The sequence below is a fragment of the Stenella coeruleoalba genome, assembly GCF_951394435.1.
Source record: "Stenella coeruleoalba genome assembly, chromosome: 2".
Lineage (NCBI taxonomy): Eukaryota > Metazoa > Chordata > Mammalia > Artiodactyla > Delphinidae > Stenella > Stenella coeruleoalba.
The window spans coordinates 136011848-136037741 of record NC_137147.1 but is presented as its reverse complement, the minus strand read 5'-3'; the positions used below and the strand labels follow the sequence as shown (position 1 = coordinate 136037741).

Genomic DNA, 25894 nt, shown 5'->3' with positions numbered 1-25894 from the left:
AATCATTCCTAAAGAAAAGCCAAATTTAAAAAATAAGGCCCTTCAAAACAAATGATGCTTAGTTGAATAGAACCTAAAGGAATTTTTCATCTTCAGCATAAAAAAGCCCAGTGGCACCTAGCAATCTTATTAAAAACATATGAACTTAAAAAAAAAAATCATTTGCTAGGGGAACTCCCTGGTGGTCCAGTGGTTAGGACTCTGCACTTCCACTGCAGGGGGCCCGGGTTTGATCCCTGGTCGGGGAACTAAGATCCCTGCAAGACACGCAGCATGGTCAAAAAAAAGAAAAAGGAAAAAAAAAGAAATCATTCACTATGTTTGATATCTGGATAAAGTGACTACACTGACTCAGAAGTCCCTGGGGTCTTGCAGAGGTGATGGTGACTGGCCTTACGTGGTAGTCTTACTGATGTCCTGCACACTTTGTAGTGGGTCGATGGTGTCAGGGCAGCGGAGAATGCAGGGTGCAAATACAATGGCCAAAGCATTAGCAGACATTCGATTAGTGTCTTCCTGTAGAGCAATCCTAAGAAACAAAAAAACCAAGTGAAACTAGGATGAAAAAGGAAAATTGCAGGGAGGTAGGCAGAAGAGATGAGAGAGAAATAAGATCAATGACATCAACTGCATAGTACTGGAAAGATGTTCCTATCAGTTGAAGGAAGATACTGTAGGCTTTTCCCAAATCTGTTCCTTTGCCTCTGGAAAGTGTACTTTTACTCTGTTCCTTGAAGCAATTCAGGCAAGCAGATAGCTGATCAAGGAAAAATTTGTGACTCACTGCCCCAGGTCACCGTTACTAGATGAACACGTCTACACAATGTACACACTTTAAGGCATTTTCAAACAGTCATATAAGATATTTATCCAAAGAAAAAGGTGGCTTTCTTCCCAACCATTGCTAATATTTACAATCAGAAGAAAAGAGACTACCCCTGAATTGTCTTTTGTCAGTCAATTCCTGAGCTCCTATGAATTAGGTTATGTCAACAGACACACAGCCTTTCTAGCTCGGGAGTTAGATAACAGGCTAGGCTACACAGTGCCACCATGAGACTGAGGTGTTACATGGCTCAAACAGGGCAGAGAAGCACCTGCCATGCAATCTAACTCAGCTGAGGATTTCTGCTCCAAGGAATCATAACCACCTGTTTGAGGCATTGACTTTATCAACAGGAAAAAAAAAGATCTGTCAGTTTTTCATACGAAGGAGCTCTTCATTTATTTAAAAGAATCCAAGAGAAACTGTTAAGTGTTCCTTTGTTTCTTGAAGTTACCTGACTAGATGAAAGATGAGGCGTTCCAGTGTATTGAGATGAGTTCGGGAGAGCTGGTCAATCACAGAGTATACACCACGGATTGTCTCTTTCCTCTCCTGAAGGCCTGAAAGCAGTAAGAGCAGCAAATAAGAATGAATATCCTCTCTTATACACTACATATTCCTTCTGGACAGACCCTAGGTAGCAAGGGCGACTGGCTCTAGGGTTGATTTTTAGGAGTTTTAGCTATACCTGTATAGCAGAAGAACAACTCACAGTTACCACTAATCTCCCTTTGTTTGAGTTCTATACTCTCTAAGCAGTCTCATGAGTTTTAATCTATAGCCCAGTAATTCTTGATTACAGCAAGGGGCAAGAGATGCCCTAGTTTTTCAGGCATTTTGTGGCAAACCAATTCCCCATTAAAATTAATCAATTGTTATATAAGTTATAAATCAGTCTTATGGGAATTGAGGAGTCAGGCCTCAGGGCCTAAACACCTGTAGGTAGGCCTTAATCAATATCCTACACATCTGTAGCACTGAAAAACTAAACCAACATGTTAGGCATGGCTTAAAATAGATAGCCAACTTTACACTGAGTTCTTGCCTAGATTCACAATTTAAATGAATATAAATCTCCTATTTAATTTTTAAATTTGTTTATAACCTTAGTCTTTCAATCTCTTTGTAAGAAGCAACTAGGTGACCTGCTCAGAAAGTTTTTAGGACACTGACCTTTTAATGAGTTTCTAAAAAAGTTAACATTTGAATAGGTGAGAGTTCACTGGCAGTTTTGTACTGACTGTATCACTTTTGGATCTATATGAACTAAACCAACTGAGAGGACGGCTAAATAATCTAATATGAAGATGGCATTCCTTTCCCAAGTGCAGGCCTTCCCTGAACCCAGGAAGCCTGTGCTTACCCATAGCTCGAAGAAATTCCTCATAGAGTTCAAAGGTCATGAGTGGATTGGGCAAATCACGAAGCCATTGTTTGAATACACTTGCAATGACGTGTATGTTATAGTCATCTAGGTTTACATTCTCAGCATCTATTCAGAGACAAGAGTTAGATAAGAAAGCCAAAACATGCAGAGAGTCAAATAATTCACCTTAGAAACTATCATGACTGAAAAATGCCTTCATGTTCTTAATCAGACTATCTTCTACAATCTAATTCCATGCTTTGGAACAGTGCTCCTACTGTGGTAAAGGAACAGTTGTTGTTTGTTGGTTGTTTTTCAAATGTCGCGGACTGATAGATGTGTAAAATAAAAGATCACAAGTTTTCATGTCAAGGCACTGTTAAATTGCTATGAATGTTTCTAAATGCTTTTTCTCAATTTCTGTACTTCTCTTGTGGATTGGTCTGTGAACGATACTTCTAGTAGTGATGCTTCAGATGACAAACATAAAAAAGGCTCAAAGGACAGTTTCTAAAAGTCAGACTGATTTTAAGTCATTCTCAGAGATGAAATGACAGTGATAATTGAGCTTAGGAAATGTAAAGAAAATCTTTACTCTGCTTCACTTATAAACTCCCTAGGGTTATACATGAGATGATTGGGATGATATAGGATGAATGATGCCTGTGGGTAGATTCTTGGTGACACAGGGACAAACTTTGCACCTATATGTGATTCAAAAAGATCTATTCCTGGGAATTCCCTGGTGGTCCAGTGGTTAGAACTCCGTGCTTTCACTGCCGAGGGCCCAGGCTTAATCCCTGGACGGGGAACTAAGATCCCACGAGCCATGCAGTGCGACAAAAAAAAAAAAAAATCTATTCCTTTCTAATAGTGGTGAAGAGTAGAAGTTGAACATAAAGCCAAAGTCAAACCTCTGCATACATTCCAGGACTGAGGCTAGAGCTCTACACAGATACATGTTCAGTTCACTACTTATCCATTTAAATAACTATGTCATCAATGTAGGAAGGCAAGAATATGCATCAGAAAGAGCACCACTTGGAGTCAGAATAACAGAGACTAACAGGCAATAGTTTAGATTATGGGTTAAATGCCAGCTTTGTCACTTATTGGTGGTGAGTCTTTGGGCAAGATCCTCTGTAAGCCTCAGTTTCTTCATCTGTAAACAGGGATAATAATCACTGTTTGGGAAGATTAGTACAAAGATCTGTTGTGAAAATTAATACAAAAACATCAGCACAGTGCCCTGCAACTCATCGACAGCTCATTATTCAATTTCCCTGAACCTAAATTTTCTTCTTTGTAAATTAAAGACATGATCTTACCAGACTGTTAAAAAAAGATTAAATGAGATCTGTCTGAAGTACCTAATAATGCCTGTACAAATGATATGCAATGTATGTTTGCTGAATTGACCACATAAAAACAAAGACTCTTTTGAAAGCTACAAATGATAAAACAAGCACCACAGAAAAGACTGCACTCTTCTGGCTGCAAGAAAATGATCAACATGTGATGAAAACTAAGAGCATAAGATGACCTATTTAAATAAAATTATTTGGTCTTGATTTAGAGGGCACTATCTTACCTGTATCTAGACCTTGTCGAAGCTCCTTGATTTTATTAGTTGAACCAGACTTTCGGTAAATACCTTCTGTGTATAATCCATGCATTTCAATGTAGTTTATAAGTTTTTCCACCACCAAAGGAACAGTTCGGTCTTCACTGGTCAAACGGGATAATTCAACCCCAAACTGTCGAGATGATAGCTCTGGATCATACTAAATGGAAAATAATTTTTGTTTCCAAATACATTCAAACATTGTTAAATATATTTATCCAATTCTTTAAGAGTAACTACTTTTTATTTTCCTCAACTTTTACAAGCACAGTTATGAAAGCTGGGAGGAAAGGGAATTATGATAAATGCTGAGAGTATAAATATATGAGCTGTTAGTTTCAATCCTCTTCCACTAGGAATCCTCCCGACCCCTGCCAAATAATGGGGCAGAATGGAGGCAGTGGCAACTGATTACTGTTTCCCTTTCTATTAAAAAAATCTCTTCATGTAAAGATGGGATGTGGGCAAAGGAGAAAGGGGATAGACTTTGTATGTTAAACATTCACCAAGTACCATTTGAAAATCTGTTGATTTAAAATTAATTAGTTGTCACTAATTTCTGAAGCATAAGAACGCTTCGGTGTTTATGTAAACTTAAGGGACTATTGATGTCATAGCTAAAGGCAGAGGCATATATTGTCACTATATGAATTAGGTTATTTCATATTTGCAACTAGATTATAGCTGGGAATAGGAATATCACCTTTCTATCTCAGAGGGTTATTGTAAAAATTAAGTTACAGGTGAACATACAAAGCACAGTATCTGGTATATGGCAAATGCTTAATAAATAGTTAAAAGAAATAAAATAATGTTTGCTGCAATAATTAAAACAAAATAACTTTAGCCAATCTTTTTCCTATTACTAGGACACACACATGCACACGTATAATCTATTTATTTAAATGTTATGGCTATCCCTAGGGCATCGGGAATGTTAATAGTAAGACTTGTGAAAGCAAAAAAATAAAATTCTTGAAGGTATTAAATAAAAACTTCAAAATAGTTTTATTTGAAACCAACTAATCTAAAGCAAACATGCTAAAAATTTCTATTTCTTGAAATTAAGGGAAAAACTAATTTTACTATTCTCAACTGAGAAAAAGTGAACTCTGAGTTCTTATTGTAAAATCAATATATGTTTTTAGTTATTTTCTTTTTTTCTTCTGCGGGAAGGGGTGGCAGGGTGTCTTTAGTTATTTTCTGTCCGAAGTAATTTCCTTGTATATTTTAAATAAAGTTTTATTGAAGTATGACACATATATTAAAAAGTATATAACTCGTTAAGTGTACAGCTTGACAGACTTAGACAAAATGAATGCACACTTCTTACCAGAACCCAAATCAAGAAATAGAATATAACCAGTAGTTATCTCCCTCTCAAGACCCTCCCAACTACTATGCATTTCACCTTTCACAAATAACCAGTATCTGTATTTCTATCACTTCAAATTAGTCTTAACTGCTTTTGAACATTATATTAATGATAACATATAATATGCATTCCATGAGTTAAGTTTCATTTATTCTTGAACTTTATTTATTTTTGAATAATACAGTATGTATTCTTGTTTCTGGCTTCTTTCACTCAACATTATGTTTGTGAGTACCCACAGTTTAATCTCACTGCCATATTGTATTCCATTATACAAATATACCACAATTTATTTATTCATTCTACTGTTGATGGACATTCAGGTTTCTTTCAGTTTGGGGATACTTCAAATAGTGCTGATATAAATGTTCTTTTGTCTTTTGGCACAGATATCTATGTATATATGTTGGGTATATATCTTAGAGTGGCACTGCTAAGTCATGAGAAATGCTTATGTTCAGGTTTGATAGGTACTGCCAAATAATTTCGAGAGCTGTTAGGTTAACTCAAGCTCCTACCAGTAATGTATGAAAGTTCCAATTGCTTTATATCCTTGTTAAGATGTTTTTCATTTTAGCTATTCTAGTGGGTATATACCTCACTATGATTGCAATTTGCATTTCCCTGATGATGATTAGTGAAGTTGGTCACCTTTTCATAGGTTTATTGGTCATTTGGAAATCCTCTCTTGTGAGGTGCTTGCTTAAATTATGTGCTCATTTTCCCACAGAGTTGACCATCTCTTTCTTACTGACTTGTAGATGCTTTTTAGATATTGTAGATCCAAGCTGCAAATATCTTCTTCCACTCTGTGGTTGATTTTTTTTTTCTTTGAATGGTGAGTGCTTTTTGAAATTTATCTAAAACTTTTTTTGTATTTATTGAGATGACCATATTTTTTTCTTTATTAGTTCAATGTGGTGAATTACATCAACTGATTTTTGAATGATTTTTTCCATAAACCAACTTTGCATTTATGGATTAAAAACCAACTTTATCGGGCTTCCCTGGTGGCGCAGTGGTTGAGAGTCCGCCTGCCAATGCAGGGGACACGGGTCCGTGCCCCGGTCCGGGAGGATCCCACATCCCGCGGAGCGGCTGGGCCCGTGAGCCATGGCCGCTGAGCCTGTGCATCCGGAGCCTGTGCTCCGCAACGGGAGAGGCCACAACAGTGAGATGCCCATGTACCGCAAAAAAAAAAAAAAAAAAAAAACAACTTTATCATGAAGTCTTTTTTTTTTTCACCTGTCATTAGCACAGATTCAATGTACTAACATTTTGGTTAAGGCTTTTACATCTAAGCTTATGATACAGCCTGAACTGAAATTTTCCTTTATCCTTATCATGATTGACTTCAAAGTTTCACTATCTTCATTCGTCAATTTGGGAAAAAAGTACTGAAGTATTTACTCTTTACCATTCTCGGGCAGAGTCTGTAAAAGACTGGTGGTGTTTCTTCCTTAAACACTGGGAAATATTCAATGGCAAAACCATCTGGGCCGGAAGATATCTTTGTGAGAAGCTTTTTCAATTACAGATTCTATTTTAATAGATATAACTCTTTAGATTTTCTATTTTTCCTTGACTTAGTTTAACTTAGTTGTGTTTTTGTGGGAATTTGCCCAATTAATCTAAAATGTCAAATTTATTAGCATCAAGGTGTCCATAATAGCCTTTTATTTTCCTTTTAATGTTTGTAGTATCTGTGGTGTATGTTTTTCTTCTTGTGAATGATTTGGTTTTTTAAAAATTCTCTTTATTGATCACTCTTGCTAAGAGTTTATGCATTGTCTTTTCAAAGAACTAAAATTTAGCTTTGTAGCTTTTTATCTTTTGTATAGATGTTTTTCATTTCATTTATTTATCTTTATTATCTTCTTTCTATTGCCTTTGGGTTTAATTTGCTAGGTTTTCTTTTCCTACCTTCGACAGATGGAAGTTTACATAATTTCTATCCTTGTATCCTTTCTAATGTGTATTATAATGTATTGTACATTAATATATTATTAATGTATATTAATATATACTTAAAGCTATAAATATTCCTCTAATCACAAATTTAGCTATACCCACACTTTTGTTGTGTCATACTTTCCTCATCATTTCGTTCAAAATATTTTTCCATTTTCATTTGAGGATTGTCTAGTTATCTTTATGTTGATTTACAGCTTAATTTTATTCTGGTCAAAGAATATACTCTCAAAATATTCAATCCTCTGAAATCTGTAGGGACTTGCTTAATGGCCCAACATATGATCAATTTTGTCAAATGTTCCATGTGCAGTTGAAAAGACTGTGTATTCAGGCAGTTGTAAGATGCAGGGTTCAATACACATCAAGTAGATAAGATTATTTTTTTTTTTTTGCAGTACGCGGGCCTCTCACTGTTGTGGCCTCTCCCATTGTGGAGCACAGGCTCCGGACGCGCAGGCTCAGTGGCCATGGCTCACGGGCCCAGCCGCTCTGCGGCATGTGGGATCTTCCCAGACCGGGGCACGAACCCGTGTCCCCTGCAACGGCAGGTGGACTCTCAACCACTGCACCACCGGGGAAGCCCCAAGTAGATAAGATTTTTAAGTGTGTTTTTTAAATCAGTTGCATCCTTACTGAATTTTTGTCTTCCAGGTATTGAAGCTATAATAATAGACTCTTCTAAAGTTAGAATTTTTATAGCTCCCTAATGGCTTGACCATTTCATCATTATGAAACACCTTTACCTGAAGTAATGTTTGTCATCCTAAAGTACATTTTAGTATTATTACAGCTACACCACTTTTCTATTGATTAGTCTCTGCATGCTATATCTATCTATCCTTTTGCTTTCAACCTTCTGTATTTTTTTTAAACATATTTAAGTATGTTTCTTGTAAATAGCATATCACTGAGATTTTTCAGTTGGTTTTATCGTAGTCTTTTTAAAAAATTATTTATTTATTCTGGCTGTGCCAGGTCTTAGTTGCAGCACATGGGATCTTCGTTGCGGAATGCGGGATCTTTAGTTGCGCCATGCAGACTTCTTAGTTGTGGCATACGGACGCTTAGTTGCGGCATATGGGCTTCTTAGTTGTGGCATGCGGACTTCTTAGTTGCGGCATGCACGTGGGATCTAGTTCCCTAACCAGGGATCGAACCCAGGCCCCCTGCATTGGGAGTGTGGAGTGTTACCCACTGGACATCCAGGGAAGTCCCTATCCTAGTCTTTTTGTTTTTAATATATATATATTTTGGCTACATCAGGTCATTGAGGCATGGGGGATCTTACGCTGCAGCATGCAGTCTCTTCGTTGCGGAGCTTGGGTTTCTCTCTAGTTGTGGTGTGTGGGTTTTCTCTCTCTAGTTGTGATGTGTGGGCTTAGTTGCCCCGCAGCACGTGGGAACTTAGCTCCCTGACCAGGGATCGAACCTCTGTCCCCTGCATTGGAAGGTGGATTCTTTACCACTGGACCACCAGGGAAGTTCCTATCCTAGTCTTTTAATTGGAAGTATTTGGTCTATTAACATTTAATGTAATCACCAATATATTTGGACTTATATCTATCAATCCACTATTTATTTTCTTTGACCTGATTTATGATTCTGTTTCTCTCATTTCTCATCTTCTCTTAGATTAATCAAGTATTTTTTGTTTTTCCATTTTCCCACCTTTATTAGCTTTTTAGCTATATATTCATTTGCTATTCTTTTAGTGGCTACTTTAAAGACTACAACAAATACTCCTAACATATTTAAGTCAAATATATTTATTTTTGGCTGCGTTGGGTCTTCGTTGCTGTGTGCGGGCTTTTTCTGGTTGCGACGAGCAGGGGCTACTCTTTCCTTGTGGTGCGCAAGCTTCTCATTGCAGTGGCTTCTCTTGTTGAGGACCACGGGCTCTAGGCACACAGGCTTCAGTAGTTGTGGCACGCGGGCTCAGTAGTTGTGGCTCGTGGGCTCTAGAGCACAGGCTCAGTAGTTGTGGCACACGGGCTTAGTTGCTCTGCGGCATGTGGGGTCTTCCTGGACCAGGGCTTGAACCCGTGTCCCCTGCATTGGCAGGCGGATTCTTAACCACTGTGCCACCACTTCTCAGATAATCCAGGGACCTTGGAATAGTTTAACTTCATTTTCCCAACCACCTTGGTGGTGGTGTTGTCACATAATTTAATTCTCTTTATATTTTAAGCCATAAAACATTATTATTGTTTTTAGTCAATATTCATTTATATTTACACATATTATTTACTCTTTCCATAGCTCTTCACTCCTTCCTGTACTTTTGTTTCTATCTGAGATCATTTTCCTTCTGCCTGGAGAATCTTTAGTATTTCTTTTATAGCAGGTCTGCTGATGACAAATTCTGAGTTTTTGTCTGGCGTGTTTTCACGTCATTTTCACTTTGGAAGGCTACTGTCACCAAGTACAGAATTCTGAGTTAGCTTTATTTTCTTAAAACACTTAAAATATGCCAAGCCACTGTCTTTTTGGCTTCCATCATTTCTACTGATAAGTCAGTTGTCAGTCTTTTCACTGCTCCTTTAGTAGCGGTTATTTTTTTCCCTCCTCTGAATGCTTTTAAGAAATTTTCCTTTTCTTCCATTTGGAGGACTGTTCATCTAGTATGATGTTCTTTGCATTTATCCCACTTTAGGTTGAAAGTGGTTGACGTGTTGACCATTAGCTCTTAAAATGCCGCTTCTCCCTTGTTCTCTTTTCTTCCTGGACTCCAACTGCACACATTTAAGAAACTTCCATCCTTTCCCATATGTCTCTATGTTTATTTCTGTATTTCCCCATTCTTTTTACTCTCTATGCTTGGATGTCTCTACTTATCTATTTTTCAGCTCACCAATCTTCTCTTCTCCTATGGCCAATACACTGTTAAACCTGTCTTTTGAGTTTACAATTTCATTTTTTATTTTTATAATTTCCATTTAGCTCTTTTTTATATATATATTTCAATTTTATGATAAAAAAGACATTTAAAATCTTTTTTTTTTTTTTTCCGGTACGCGGGCCTCTCACTATTATGGCCTCTCCCATTGTGAAGCACAGGCTCCGGATGTGCAGGCTCAGCGGCCATGGCTCATGGGCCCAGCCGCTCCGCTGCATGTGGGATCTTCCTGGACTGGGGCACGAACCCGTGTCCCCTGCATCGGCAGGCGGACTCTCAACCACTGCGCCACCAGGGAAGCCCCATTTTAAATCTTTTTATCGAGCATCTAAACATATTAATTAAAAAATTTTTAAGTACATGTGTGAATTCAGTAATGGGTCATCTATGAGTCTACAGATATTGTCTGTTTATTTCTTAGTCTCATTTCTTAATGTCTAATTTCATATATGAACAAATTGTAAAGGCTCTCAACAATGTTACCTCTCTTTAGAGAGAATTCATGCTATTCTCTGTAGGTGGGTAGCTAGAAAAAGGAAGAGATCATCTTAATCCAATCAAGGACTGCCTTGCAGTTTTTATAAAACTCAGTTGATCAATGCTATCAATGCTTCATCCTCCTTCCTGGGGTATACCTCTTCACAGGTCTCACTGAAGAGTCTAGAGTATTGACTAGGGTCCTTTTTCAAAGGTGGGTCATCCAAGTCCAATTTTTCTCTCTTTGACACTGTAAGACTGCAAAATACTCTTAATTTGCTTTTCTGTTTAGCTTCTTAGCCTCTTGCCCTGTGCAGCTTAAGAATTCAGAAAACGCCTTGAGGGAAAAACCGCTGAGTTTCAGGCTCACTTCTCTATATGTTTGGATCATGGTCCCTCAAGTCCTGGCAATCCCAAACTCCAACTTTTGTCTCTATAACTCTATCAGATTTCTAAGAGCACTGATGGCTTCTCTGACTCTTAAGTGTGGCCCTCTGCCCAGAATCTTGGTTTCCTGCCCTACAACAAAAATTGACAAACTCCCAGTAGGAGAGAAACATCTCATAGATATAGATTCACCAATCTGTAATTCTCTTCTCTGTAGGATCTAGGCCCCTAAATTCAATTTGCCTGGGCAACTTTCTAATGCTAGGCAACAGACTTTTTTCAGCTGTTCTCAGCATGAGCATGAATATTAGTCTGCCAGAAGCTACTTCGTCTTAGCTGGAAGCAGATGCCCCACCTTCGTTGTATTTTAAGCCCTTTGTCAAATTTCTCTTTGTACTTTGCCATGTTTGTCTACTAATTTGGAACAGATGCAAACTATATACAAGGGCTGTAAACATGCACACACATTTTATTATAGTTCAGATTTGCATAGTATTGTTAAAATTATATGTGACTAATAAGAAAATGTGATTATACGCCAATAAAAGCCTGAAATATTTCCAAAATTGTTGCTTCATTGAAGCATAAAGGTAGCAGAGTACATGTTCAGTATCTTTTAGATCTGTGTATCCAAGTAGAAATATGTAAAAACACCAACTATGCTGGTGAATTTTACTGTTCATGTTAAAATCTTTAATTGTAGCCTACCACTTTCAAGACAATTTCTAGAAACATTTATGAGTGTTTAAAGAAGTAGGAAACCTTTAAAAGAAGTGTTTTAGTAAGTTGCCGGCTGTGAAATCAGTTTAGTAGTTCCCATGTAGTAAACGTAAATATAGTTCCAGGAAAATCGATTCAGTTATATATACACATCCCTCTATATGTGTATGCTGGATTATGATATAAAATGTATTTCTTACTGTGATTTGTGGCCAAAAAGTTTGAAAACTGCTACTCTATAAAATCATCAAAGAGGCCTTGATTTCCTTCTACAAGGCACGAAAAACCAACAGACCTGTTATTTATTACTCATAGATGATAACTTCTTACCTTTTTAGAGCACTTGGCTGTGGTTTTCAGACAGCACCTCTTATGACAAGCATACTTGCATACTGAAAAATAGGTTAAGAATGTAGCATTTTCAGAAGTCTGTACATCAGTGACAAGAATTTAATAAGTTTACTGCTTTATTCTGAGCATAAATTTTTTCCTTTAAAGCTGAGACTGCTATAGTATCACATACATATACTTTGTATGGTATTAGAATGAAAAATTGTCTTAATTCATTCAATTCAGAAAAATGAAGTTGAAAAACATACCTAAAATTTCTAACCACTGTCTATGAAAAAGCTTTTTATTCTTTCAAGATTGCCCACCCCTCCTCCCCTGTCCCCACCATATTCCAGCAGAATATGTATCTCTGTGGTCTGATTCACAAACTAGTGCTCATGTTCCCCTCTTAAATTTGTTCTACGATCTGCTAAAATGAAAGAAATACCTATTAAGAATCATTCCAATGGGTAAGAAAAGCGTTACTGTCAAAGACCTTTACTAAAATAAAAACAAATTTGGCAGCATACTAAGATATAAGAAAGGCCTTATTTACTATCCTAGAAGGTCCAGAACAGAGCTCTGAGGAAACAGAACATAAAGAATATCAGTAGTGATTGGGAAGATGAGATAAGGAAGAAGTTAAGAGCAGAAATAATTTCTCAGAGCAGGAGATAACAGGGTGGCTAGGCAGCAGTAGGTGCAAAGGGCACGCTGAGAGGAGAATATGGAGAAACTACTTGGCCTACATCATTTTGGTACACCAGCTCTGGCTCCTGCACATCAACACCTGAATATCCTTCTTGAGCTTCTAAAGCATGACTTGAGGGGTTTTCAAAGCCAAGATCAAGGAGGGGAGACCATACCACTGTACTGGAGAAATCACCAGTATAAGCACAAAAAAAGTTAGTTAATGCTGTTAAGAAATCAAACCAAACCCACCCAAGTCATTAAAAAAAAAAAGCAGATTCTTTGTATTTTCAGTTTCAGATCACAGAGAAAATCATACCAAACCTACAGGAATCAGACTAACATTAAACAGTCAAGTACATGGCAAACTACTCCCAATTTCACTTTCACTGCAATTTTTTTAGACTACTGATAATAAAACAAAAAGAAAATCACTTTTGAACCATAGAACAAATGAACATATCCAGCAATATCCAGGTGCTGATTTCACTATGGTGAACATGATTTCCATCCTTGTTGTCATACTGGACACAACCCTTCCTAACATTTCTTTTATTCAGTTCTGGCCCACTAGTAAACAAAGACTCACAAAATTATTAAAAGCACCAGGATAGATGTATGGAATGACAGGAGTAGACGCTAAAGACCCTCTGTAAGCCAGAACCAAGCTGACCCACAAAAAATCTCCACTCACGTTCTAGGATTTAAAGGTTTTGATAAAGAATTATAGTAGAAAAAGTACCTTTCTGGTTATAATCTAAGAATTTGTTCATTAATTCATCCAATCATCTATAGGTCCATCTACCCAATAAATATTTACTAAAACTTATAATGTGCCAGAACTGTTCTGTATACTTCTAGGTATACAGAAGAGACAGATAAGTTTCCTGACCTTATAGAGAACACATTCTAGTGGGACAGACAAACAAGAAAACAAATGAATACTTAACATCATCTTGGGTGGTGATAACTACTATAAAGACTAGAAAAGCTGAGTAAAGGGATAGAGAATTGGGGGACAGGGTGGCATTTTAGAAAGGAGGGTGGAGACATGAATCAACTGAAGTAGTATGTCATACTAACATCTGAGAGAAGAGCATTTCAGATGGAGTGAGCTGCAAGTACAGTAACCAAAGAACACCAAAATATCTTATTTGCCAACAAAGAGTAGGTAAAGGGAACTATAATGAGAGATGAAGTTAAAGAATTAGGGAGTGTGAATTATTCCTTAATGTTAAAGAAGATTTAAGAAAACTCATGGAAACAGAAATATCAAGTGGTTAAAAAATTCCTCAAAGAACTCTCATACTTACATTTGCAAACAGAGGCTCGGTCCATTATCCATATCAAAGAAGAACAGTACTCACAGTATGTAGGGATGCTATACTGGGTGGCTTTAAAGATGTGACCATTGTGCTCTTCTACCTGAAGGAAAAAATACAGCTATCTATGTTAAAGCCAACACAGTAAATGCTGCCCTAACATGTCGGGCAGTGGGAAATCCTTCAATTCCCTGTTGTCTTCATTGGGTACTTATTCCAGGAGGAGAATTATGATCTGAGAAATAAAATAAAGGTAAAATATATGATCCCTGCTTTCAAAAAGTGAACAATCTAGTACAGACAAAAACAACTTATATGAAAATCAGAAAACAATGCTATAAACATTTAAGAGCTGTCTTACGCAACTCTGAATTGGCATGTTAAATTAAAAGCAGCAGTTCTCAAATTTTTATTTTTAATCTCAAGAATCTTTCACACTTCTGAAAATTACTGATGATCTCAAGATACTTCTATTTATATGAGTTAGAAATTAAAACTAAAAAAAATTTAACTATCCAATTCACTTAAAATTATCATTAAACATATTCCATCTTAACATAAGTAACATTTTAATGAAAAACAACTGTATCTTTAAAACACACAGGGCTTCCCTGGTGGCGCAGTGGTTGAGAGTCTGCCTGCCAATGCAGGGGATGCGGGGTCGTGCCCCGGTCCGGGAGGATCCCACATGCCGCAGAGCGGCTGGGCCCGTGAGCCATGGCCGCTGAGCCTGCGCTCCACAATGGGAGAGGCCACAACAGTGAGAGGCCCACGTACCGCAAAAATAAATAAATAAATAAAACACACAAAAAAAGTAATGACAAGAGGGGTACTGTTTTACATTTTTGTAAACCTCTTTGATGTCTGGCTTAATAAAGGACAACTGGATTCTCATATCCACTTCAGTATGCAATCTGGTGGCAGTATGCAATTAAGTTTGAAAAATATGAAGAAAATTCAGCTTCATACAGATATGAAATTCGAAAATGGAAAAATGATTTAATTGTCCTTTCAGAAAATGACACAATATTAAAACTCTGCATATGGTAACTTAAAGGTTAATTGAAATATGGAATCTAAAACCACACCAATCAACTCTTCATATTCTGTAACATTAAAATCCATTGTTCTGGACTTCACTAAAATTTACAACTTTTACTTCAAAGTACCATTAAGAAAATAAAAAGATAAACCACAGACTCAGAGAAAATATTTGCAAATCGTATATCTGATAAAGGACTTCTACCTAGAATACAGGAAGAACTGTATTAATAAGAAGACAACTCAATTTTTTAAATGGGCAAAATATTGAATAGCCAGTTCATCAAAGAAGTATAAATGGCCAAGAGGCACATGAAAAGCTGCTCAAATCATTAGTTACCAGAGAAATGCAAATCTGAACCATGATGGGAAACCACTTCATACCCTCTAGAATAGCTATAACTATTAGACAAAACCAGCTATTGGTGAGGATGTGGAGAGACTGGAACCCTCAGATATTTCAGGTGGGATTATAAAATGGTACTGTTACCATTTTGGTAACTATATGGTATAGTTCAAATACTGAATCATTATGTTATACACCTGAAAGTAGTATAATGTTATATGTCAATTATATCTCAATTTTTTAAAATAAATAAATACATATATACACACATTTACACATACATACATATATTTAGGGGAGTATTAGTAGTCATTTTTGTCTTAATTAATCAAATAACCAACTAACTAAATGAAAAAGATCTAACTCACAGTTCATCCATCCCACAGCTTTATAATATGACCTTGGCTCTGTGATGTCTCAAATATTTCCAGATATTGACATTTTATCACACAGATATCCTTCTATTTAATGAAACTGTAAATCACACACATGCACATTATTTTCCTCTACTGGAACTCTTAATATTAAGTTAGTTTCATTAAAAAATGACTTTATTCTAAATGGATCAAAAGGTACAAAATAGAATACAATGAAAACCTTTCTTTCACCTCTGAATTCCAACTGTTTAGTTCCTCTTATAGAAATAATCACTGATACCAGTTTCCTGTGCATACTTTCAGATGTTGTGTGTATGTGCGTGTGCGTGTGCGTGTGTGTGTGTGTGTGTGTACAGTTATAAACGTATTTTGGTTTTTTAAAAATATATGAATAGTAGCTTTCTATATAGTGTTTGGCTCTTTGCTCTTTTTAATTAATAAAACATCTTAAAGAATGGTTTCTCTTACTTTAATGCCAATCAGTATTATATTATATAGATGTATCTAATTTATTTAACCATTTCCTTACTGATTTAGGTTGTTTTCAAAACGTTTATTTATTACAAATTCCTCTTCAATAAAGAGCCTGTACATGTCAGTGTGAACAAATTGATATATCCACTGGATAAATTCCTGTATGCGGAATTGCTGCGTCAAAGGTTTTTTGGTTTTGTTTTTAATATTTTTAAGGTTTTTAATACACCATTATTAAAGTACCTTCTCCAAGAAGGTTATGCAAATAACCCCATCTGCAGTATTGAAAAAAATCTATATATTTCTTTATCTTTCCAAACTAGGTAACTAATTTAACTTTGCTCATAGATGGACAAAGTAGAAAATCACTGTTGTTTCATTTTAATTTGAATACTATTAAGTATAAACATTTATTCATATATTTCTTAACATTTCTTTCTATGGCCTGCACTTATCACAGGCCCTGAAATATAATAGCGGTTGAATTAATGAATTTTCTTTTTTTTTAATGTCATATGCTTTACTCATTTTTATCTCAAGGTATTGTTCTTTTCCTCATTGATATGAAAAAGATTATTCTTATAAGGCTTAAAATGTATAGAAGGCCTAAACACTACCTGTTAAATAACAGGTGCCTTCCTGTTACTCCTCCACCTTCCCTACGCTTTACTTCATACACAATCTCAAAAATCCTCAGTGGTGGGTGACATTACACCTGTTTTATGTAATTCTATTTTACTCCTATTTTATATAATATATACTCCCATTATATACATGAGGACATTGAGACTCAAAGATTAAGTTGTCTAAAGTTTCTCCATTGGTGAACAAAAGTAAGCCAGGCTAAGGGCTTAAATATCCTACTTTCAGGATTCCTTTTCCTTCCATGTAAAGGAAGAAACTCTTTAACAGGTAAGATCATGCTAAAATAGAGTCAGATCATGCTTCTAACACACACAGTGGAAAAGTGACAAGCAATGATCTAAAAAACCTTAGAATTTGGTTTACAAGTGATAGGGGATGATTTATAATCCTGATTTATTAATAAGGTTAACAATAAATATTCTAGGATTAGAATTTACCATTGGCAGGGGTGAATCCAGGTTCTGTAGGCCCTAAAGCTTAACATTTTCAGGGGAAATGGAGGAAGACAGGACGAGCAGGGGAAACAACTTGGGAAGAAAGAGGAGAAGGTGGTGGAGGCAAATGCAACTGAAGCAGAGGGAACAGGGGGAGAGCGGGAAGAAATGAAGCTTAGAGAGGTCAAGGTCAAGATCATGTCGAGTCTTGTAGGCATGGTAAGAACTCTGAGTTTTATGTTGAGTAACACTGGAAGTCACTAGAGAGTTCTGAGTAGAGGAGGAACATGACCTGATTTTTGTTTTTAAATGTTCATTATGGCTATTATGTAGAAAACTGTAAGGGGAGAAGAATATAAGAAGGCAGATCAATTATGAGACAACACATAGTATTACTGGACTACTGTAATAGCAGTGGAGGTGGTGTGAAATGGTCAGATATTAGATGCATTTTGGAGGTAGAGTGCTGGCCAGAGTTCTACCTACATTTCCAGCCACCCCCACATAAACATGCAATACTTGAGCCTATTAAAGCTACTGGCTCAACATGCCAGGTTTTTCACTCATGTGTCTCTGGACATACTCTTTCCCTCTGGCTAGATACTGCCTGTCTAAACTACTACTCACTTGATAAGAACTAGCAAAAACATCTTTTCTTCTGTAAAGTATTGCTTCATTCTCTCTTTCTGTATTTCCACAGCACTTTGTACTATCTACTATAATACTTATCACATCTAAAAGTAGTAATTTTTTAAATGCCTGCCTTCACTAGCAGATTATGAGCTCCTCTAGGGCTTAACTCATCCTTGCAATTACAGAGATTATGGTAAAGCATGCAATAGAGACATATAATACAAAAGATAAAAACATGAACAATGGTAAAATATGCTCAAATGCCTTTGGGAATGTCTCTTGAATTAGGACTTAACATTTGTAAAATCCTAAGTAGTCCTCATATTCCTCAGAAGGGAGGGAGAGCTCCTTAAAAAACTCCTTCCCTACCCCTACTTCTGAAAAGGGTTCATATTTGTACTTTTCATGAGTAAACATTTCAGTTTTCTACCATTTTAGGAAGGCACCATTAATAACAAGTCAAGCCAAAGAATTCAAGACACATTTGTCTTTCTAAATTTTTGTAAAGACGTAAATGATTACCCCCTAGGCATCTGATAAACTTATTCTTTAAATATTTCCAGAGAAATACTGTATGATACAGCTCAGACTAGTGGTCTAAAAATTACTTTTTAGTAACATAAAAAAAATAGATTACGACTTACTAAATCAGTTTCTTTTTTCCTTCTTTTCTTTCTCTCTGTTTTTGGCACCTGGTTGGAAAGAAATACAGAAAATATGATATAACGAAGACTAACATAGTTTCTTACTTCTTTGCAAATGCTGAGATATTTGCTCAACAGGTAATAAAATAAGCAGCTCTTTATTCCTCAAGAGGAAACGCGCAGTGCTAGTAAGCATATGTGAGAAAAAAAATTTATGTTTAGTAAAACACAGTGCTCATAAAAGCAACAGAATGGAAGGATACTTTAGAAATTATCTTTTTAAACCTCAGTTCTGCCCAGAAGCCACACCATTATTAATTTAAATGATTATTTGACTTTAAACATTAATTACCTGATTATTAATTTCAATGATTGCACTTTGCATATTTTGGCTCTAGAAAACTCTCCATCCTAGAGCTAAATATAAAAAGGTATTGGAGATTGGTTCAACATGGTGGAGTACAAGGACGAGCACTCACTCCCTCTTGCAAGAACACCAGAACCACAACTACCTGCTGAACAATCGTCGACAGGAAGACACTGGAACTCACCAAAAAAGATACCCCACATCCAAAGACAAAGGAGAAGCCACAATGAGATGGTAGGAGGGGCACAATCACAATAAAATCAAATCCTATAACTGCTGGGTGGATGACTCACAAACTGGAGAACACCTATACCACAGAAGTCCACCCACTGTAGTGAAGGTTCTGAGCCCCATGTCAGGCTTCCCAACCTGGGGGTCTGGCAATGGGAGGAGGAACTCCTAGAGAATCAGACTTTGAAGGCTAGTGGGATTTGACTGCAGGATTTCGACAGGACTTGGGGAAACAGAGACTCCACTCTTGGAGGGAACATACAAAGTAGTGTATGCATCGGGACTCGGGAAAGAGCAGTGACCCCAGGGGAGACTGAACCAGACCTACCTGCTAGTGTTGGAGGGGCTTCTGCAGAGGCGGGGGTGGAGGCTGTGGCTCACCGTGGGGACAAGGACACTGGCAACAGAAGTTCTGGGAAGTACTCCTTGGTGTGAGCCCTCCCAGAGTCTGTCATTAGCCCCACCAAAGAGCCCAGGTAGGCTCCAGTGATGGGTTGCCTCAGGTCAAACAACCAACAGGGAGGGAACCCAGACCCACCCATCAACAGTCAAGCGGATTAAAGTTTTACTGAGCTCTGCCCAACAGAGCAACAGTCAGCTCTACCCACCACCAGTCCCTCCCATCAAGCCTCTTAGATAGCCTCATCCACCAGAGGGGAGACAGCAGAAGCAAGAAGAACTACAACCCTGCAGCCTGTGGGACAAAAACCACATTCACAGAAAGATAGACAAGATGAAAAGGCAGAGGGCTATGTACCAGAGGAAGGGACAAGATAACACCCCAGAAAAACAACTAAATGAAGTGGAGATGGGCAACCTTCCAGAAAAAGAATTCAGAATAATGATAGTGAAGATGATCCAGGGCCTTGGAAAAATAATGGACGCAAAGATCGAGAAGATGCAAGAAATGTTTAACAAAGACCTAGAAGAAATAAAGAACAAACAAACAGAGATGAACAATACAATAACTGAAATGAAAACTACACTAGAAGGAATCAGTAGCAGAATAACTGAGGCAGAAGAACGGATAAGTGACCTGGAAGACAGAATGGTGGAATTCACTGCTGTGGAACAGAATAAAAAAAAAAAAGAATGAAAAGAAATGAAGACAGCCTAAGAGACCTCTGGGACAACATTAAACACAACAACATTCGCATTATAGGGGTCCCAGAAGAAGAGAGAGAGAAAGGACCAGAGAAGGTATTTGAAGAGATTATAGTGGAAAACTTCCCTAACATGGGAAAGGAAATAGCCATGCAAGTCTAGGAAGCGCAGAGAGTCCCATACCAGATAAACCCAAGGAGGAACACTCAGAGACACATAGCAATCAATTTGACAAAAATAAAGACAAAGAAAAATTACTGAAAGCAACAAGGGAAAAACAACAAATAATATACAAGGGATCTCCCATAATGTTAACAGCTCATTTCTCAGCAGAAGCTCTACAAGCCAGAGGGAGTGGCATGATATATTTAAAGTGATGAAAGGGAAGAACCTACAACCAAGATTATTCTACCCAGCAAGGATCTCATTCATATTCGATGGAGAAATCAAACGCTTTACAGACAAGCAAAAGCTAAGAGAATTCAGCACCACCAAACCAGCTCTACAGCAAGTGATAAAGAACTTCTCTAAGTGGAAAACACAAGAGAAGAAAAGGACCTACAAAAACAAACCCATAACAATTAAGAAAATGGTCATAGGAACATACATATCGATAATTACCTTAAACGTGAATGGATTAAATGCTCCAACCAAAAGACACAGGCTTGCTGAATGGATACAAAAACAAGACCCATGTATATGCTGTCTACAAGAGACCCACTTCAGACCTAGGGACACATACAGACTGAAAGTGAGGGGATGGAAAAGATATTCCATGCAAGTGGAACTCAAAAGAAAGCTGGAGTAGCAATACTCATATCAGATTAAATACACTTTAAAATAAAAAATGTTACAAGAAACAAGGAAGGACACTACATAATGATCAAAAGATCAATCCAAGAAGAAGATATAAAAATTATAAGCATATATGCACCCAACACAGGAGCATGTCAATACATAAGGCAAATGGTAACAGCTATAAAAGAGGAAATCGACAGTAACACAATAATAGTGGGGGACTTTTAACACCTCACTTACACCAATGGACACATCATCCAAACAGAAAATTAATAAGGAAACATAAGCTTTACATGAAACAACAGACCAGATAGATTTAATTGATATTTATAGGACATTTTATCCAAAAACAGCAGATTACATTTTCTTCTCAAGTGCACATGGAACATGCTCCAGGATACATCACATCTTGGGTCACAAATCAAGCCTCAGTAAACTTAAGAAGACTGAAATCATATCAAGTATCTTTTCTGACCACAACACTATGAGATTAGAAATCAATTACAGGGAAAAAAATGTAAAAAACACAAACACATGGAGGCTAAACAACACCTTACTAAATAACCAAGTGATCACTGAAGAAATCAAAAAATAACTAGAAACAAATTACAACGAAAACACGATGATTCAAAAGCTATGGGATGCAGCAAAAGCAGTTCTAAGAGGGAAGTTTATAGCAATACAATCCTAGTTCAAGAAACAAGAAAAATCTCAAATAAACAATCTAACCCTACACCTAAAGGAACTGAGAAAGAAGAACAAACAAAACCCAAAGTTAGTAGAAGGAAAGAAATCATAAAGATCAGAGAAGAAATAAATGAAGTAGAAACAAAGAAAACAATGGCAAAGATCAATAAAACCAAAAGCTGGTTCTTTGAGAAGATAAAAAAAATTGATAAACCATTAACCAGACTCATCAAGAAAAAGAGGGAGAGGACTCAAATCAATAAAATTAGAAATGAAAAAGGAGAAGTCACAACCGACACTGCAGAAATACAAATCATCCTAAGAGACTACTACAAGCAACTCTATGCCAATAAAATGGACAACCTGCAAGAAATGGACAAATTCTTAGAAAGGTATAACCTTCCAAGACTGAACCAGGAAGAAACAGAAAATATGAACAGACCAATCACAAGTAAGAAAATTGAAACTGTGAGTAAAAATCTTCCAACAAACAAAGTCCAGGACCAGATGGCTTCATAGATGAATTATATCAAACATTTAGGGAAGAGCTAACACCCACCCTTCTCAAACCCTTCCAAAAAACTGCAGAGGAAGGAACATTCCCAAACTCATTCTATGAGGTCACCATCACCCTGATACCAAAACCAGACAAAGATACTACAGAAAAAGAAAATTACACACCAATATCACTGATGATTATAGATGCAAAAATCCTCAACAAAATACTAGCAATCAGAATTCAACAACACATTAAAAGGATCATACACCATGATCAAGTGGGATTTATCCCAGGGATGCAAGGAATCTTCAATATATGCAATTCAACGTGATACTCCATATTAACAAATTGAAGCATAAAAACCATATGATCATCTCAATAGATGCAGAAAAAGCTTTCAACAAAATTCAACACCTGTTTATGATAAAAACTTTCCAGAAAGTGGGTATAGAGGGAACCTACCTCAACATAATAAAGGCCATATACGACAAACCCACAGCAAACATCATTCTCAATGGTGAAAAACTGAAAGCATTTCCTCTAAGATCAGGAACAAGACAAGGGTGTCCATTCTCACCACTATTATCCAACAGTTTTGGAAGTCTTAGCCATGGCAATCAGAGAAGAAAAAGCAATAAAAGGAATTCAAATTGGAAAAGCTTAAGTAAACCTGTCACTGTTTGCAGATGACATGATACTATACATAGAGAATCCTAAAGATGCCACAAGAAAACTAATACAGCTAATCAATGAATTTGGTAAAGTTGCAGGATACAAAATTAATGCACAGAAATCTCTTGCATTCCTATACACTAACAACAAAAGATCAGAAAGAGAAATTAAGGAAACAATCCCATTCACCACTTCAACAATAACAACAATAAAAAATACCTAGGAATAAACCTACCTAAGGAGGTAAAACACCTGTATTCAGAAAACTGTAAGACATTGATATAAGTAATCAAAGATGACACAAATAGAATGAGAGATATACCATGATCGTGGATTGCAAGAATCAGTATTGTGAAAATGATTATGCGACCCAAAGCAATCTACAGACTCAATGCAATCCATTTCAAACTACCAATGGCATTTTTTTACAGAACTAGAATAAAAAAATCTTAAAATGTGTATGGAGACACAACAGACCCCAAATAGCCAAAGCAAACTTGAGGGAAAAAAATGGAGCTGGAGGAATCAGACTCCTTGACTTCAGACTATACTACAAAGCTATAGTAATGAAGACAATATGGCACTGGCACAAACACAGAAACATAGATCAATGGAACAAGATAGAAAGCCCAGAGATAAACCCACGCACCTATGGTCAACTAATCTATGACAAAGGAGGCAAGGATATATAATGGAGAAAAGACAGTCTCTTCAATAAGTGGTGCTGGGAAAACTGGACAGCTACATGTAAAAGAATGAAAGTAGAATACTCCCTAACACCATCCACAAAAATAAACCTAAAATGGATTAGAGACCTAAATGTAAGACAGGACACTATAAAACTCTTAGAGGAAAACATAGGAAAAACACTCTTTGACATAAATCACAGCAAGATCTTTTTTGATCCACCTCCTAGAGTAATGGAAATAAAAACAAAAATAAACAAATGGGACCTAATGAAACTTCAAAGCTTTTGCACAGCAAAGGAAACCATAAACAAGACGAAAAGAGAACCCTCCGAATGGGAGAAAATATTTGGAAATGAATCAACGGACAAAGGATTAATCTCTAAAATATATAAACAGCTCATGCAGCTCAATATTAAAGAAACAAACAACCCAATCCAAAAATGGGCAGAAGACCTAAATAGACATTTCTCCAAAGAAGACATACAGATAGCCACGAAGCACATGAAAAGCTGCTCAACATCACTAATTATTAGAGAAATGCAAATCAAAACTGTAATGAGGTATCACCTCACACCAGTTAGAATGGGCATCTTCAGAAAATCTACAAACAACAAATGCTGGAGAGGGTGTGAAGAAAAGAGAACCCTCTTACACTGTTGGTGGGAATGTAAATTGATGGAGAAAAGTATGGAGGTTCCTTAAAAAGCTAAAAATAGAATTACCATATGATCCAGCAATCCCACTACTGGGCATATACCCAGAGAAAACCATAATTCAAAAAGACACATGCACCCCAATGTTCATTGCAGCACTATTTACAATAGCCAGGTCATGGAAGCAACCTAAGTGTCCATCGACAGACGAATGGATAAAGAAGATGTGGTACATATATACAATGGAATATTACTCAGCCATAAAAAGGAACGAAATTGTGTCATTTGTAGAGACGTGGATGGATCTAGAGACTGTCATACAGAGTGAAGTAAGTCAGAAAAACAAATATTGTATATTAATGCATATATGTGGAACCTAGAAAAATGGTACAGATGAGGCATTTGCAGGGCAGAAATTGAGACACAGATGTAGAGAACAAACGTATGGACACCAAGGGAGGAAAGTGGCGGCGGGGCTGGTGGTGGGATGAACTGGGAGATTGGGATTGACATATATACACTAATATGTATAAAATGGGTAACTAATAAGAACCTGCTGTATAAAAAAATAAATTAAATTAAAAAACAAAAGGTATCATCTGGAGGACTTTCTTGGTGGCGCCGTGGTTAAGAATCCGCCTGCCAACACAGGGGACATGGGTTTGAGCCCTGCTCTGGGAAGATCCACATATGCCGCGGAGCAACTAAGCCCGTGCGCCACAACTTCTGAGCCTGCGCTCTAGAGCCTGCAAGCCACAACTACTGAAGCCCGCGCGCCTAGGGCCCGTGCTCCGCAAGAAGAGAAGCCAGCGCAATGAGAAGCCCATGCACCACAACAAAGAGTAGCCCCGGCTCGCCGCAACTAGAGAAAAGCCCACGCGCAGCAACGAAGACCCAATGCAGCCAAAAATAAATAAAAAGAAATTTTTTTTTTTAAAAGGTATCATCTGGGACATGGAAAAGTTCTTTTACATATGACGTTTCTTGTTAGCCATAGTAGAGAACAATCTCAATCTAACCTTTTAAAATTACGAACAAAGGCAGAATAAGCCTAATAAGAATCTTCTTCTGCATAACATAAGACCCCAACTTAGATGTAGAACAGAAGAATTTTCAAAGATTTATTTATATCTGATTACTTCAAAATGATTTCAAATGTTTTATAAATCTAAATATACATAAATCAGAATAACTGAAAATAAAATGGGAGACAATAAAAAGGATTAACAGTATTCCTGCTACCCAATAATCAGATACCTAATTATTTCAGTTGGGGTACTGAAAGGAAACACACTGACAACCTTCTCTAAGCCTACTATCTCTTCTGTAATAAGAATTTCATAATAATTATTTAATAGGGCTGAAGCAAGAAGTAAATAAAATATCAAACACCTAGTATAATTCCTGGTACTCAATAAATAAAGTTTATTATTACTATTATATAGATATTCAGAAACATACATTTTCCTAAAACCTAATTCAAGGAGAAATATAATTCGTGGGTCCTTACATAAAGGCCACTAGATGATACAACTAATCACATCTTTAACCACTGTTTTTCGAAAGGAAATTTATGTACTGACCTCTATCAAAGCTGAGGGTATAATCTTAAT

General features: G+C 36.8%; 1 protein-coding gene across 5 annotated transcripts in view; it reads right to left on the bottom strand.

Annotated features, from left to right (window-relative positions):
* The window catches only part of MYO9A (myosin IXA), a 270235-nt gene that overhangs the window by 31960 nt on the left and 212381 nt on the right, over window positions 1-25894 (bottom strand). For all 5 annotated transcript variants that reach the window (XM_079912006.1, XM_079912009.1, XM_079912008.1 and 2 more), the window contains 7 exons: window positions 18582-18629; window positions 13979-14090; window positions 11976-12037; window positions 3784-3976; window positions 2190-2318; window positions 1281-1386; window positions 398-529 (listed from right to left, as the gene is read on the bottom strand). In XM_079912006.1, coding sequence (XP_079768132.1) covers window positions 398-529; window positions 1281-1386; window positions 2190-2318; window positions 3784-3976; window positions 11976-12037; window positions 13979-14090; window positions 18582-18629 — 782 coding nt within the window. The remainder of the gene's footprint in view (window positions 1-397; window positions 530-1280; window positions 1387-2189; window positions 2319-3783; window positions 3977-11975; window positions 12038-13978; window positions 14091-18581; window positions 18630-25894) is intronic.